The 510-nt window shown below is 46.7% G+C and overlaps 1 protein-coding gene across 1 annotated transcript in view; it reads right to left on the reverse strand.

Annotated features, from left to right (window-relative positions):
• Window positions 1-414, reverse strand: part of LOC106512350 (integrin beta-4) — a gene marked incomplete at both ends in the record, with an annotated part of 1,787 nt that extends 1,373 nt beyond the window's left edge. Inside the window, 2 exon segments of the mRNA XM_014000987.1 lie at window positions 142-237; window positions 311-414. Coding sequence (XP_013856441.1) covers window positions 142-237; window positions 311-414 — 200 coding nt within the window.
• Window positions 415-510: the final 96 nt, after the last annotated feature.

The raw sequence follows: 510 nt of genomic DNA on the forward strand, positions 1-510 counted from the left end.
ACACACACACACACACACACACACACACACACACACACACACACACACAAACAGTGTTTTAGACATATTTTTTGCTAACAGAAACACTACAGCTCCACATGCTTCTTGATATTCTGTAAGCCGATGAATAAATTTACACACCTGAAAGTTTGGCTCACAGGTTGCTGACATCTCGATACCAGAGTTTGGACACTCGCAGCGACCACACACACATTTCCCTCGCCCACCACACACAAGCTGGCACAGACACAACACAGTTAGGTGTTATCTATAAACAGTGTTTAACATAAAGTGTGTTGACTCTATTCACCCCTTTGTCATCCAGGCAGGTTTGGTTGCTTTTGGGACACTCGCAGGCAGAACCCTCCCAGCCATCTGCACACGCACACTGACCCATAACACAGGAGCCACGCTCTGAGGAACAGGTAAGATGTTAACGTTTAACACAGGAGCCACGCTCTGAGGAACAGGTAAGATATTGATGTTTAACACACGAGCCACGCTCTGAGG

The sequence above is a fragment of the Austrofundulus limnaeus genome, unplaced genomic scaffold (assembly GCF_001266775.1).
Source record: "Austrofundulus limnaeus strain Quisiro unplaced genomic scaffold, Austrofundulus_limnaeus-1.0 Scaffold5948, whole genome shotgun sequence".
Lineage (NCBI taxonomy): Eukaryota > Metazoa > Chordata > Actinopteri > Cyprinodontiformes > Rivulidae > Austrofundulus > Austrofundulus limnaeus.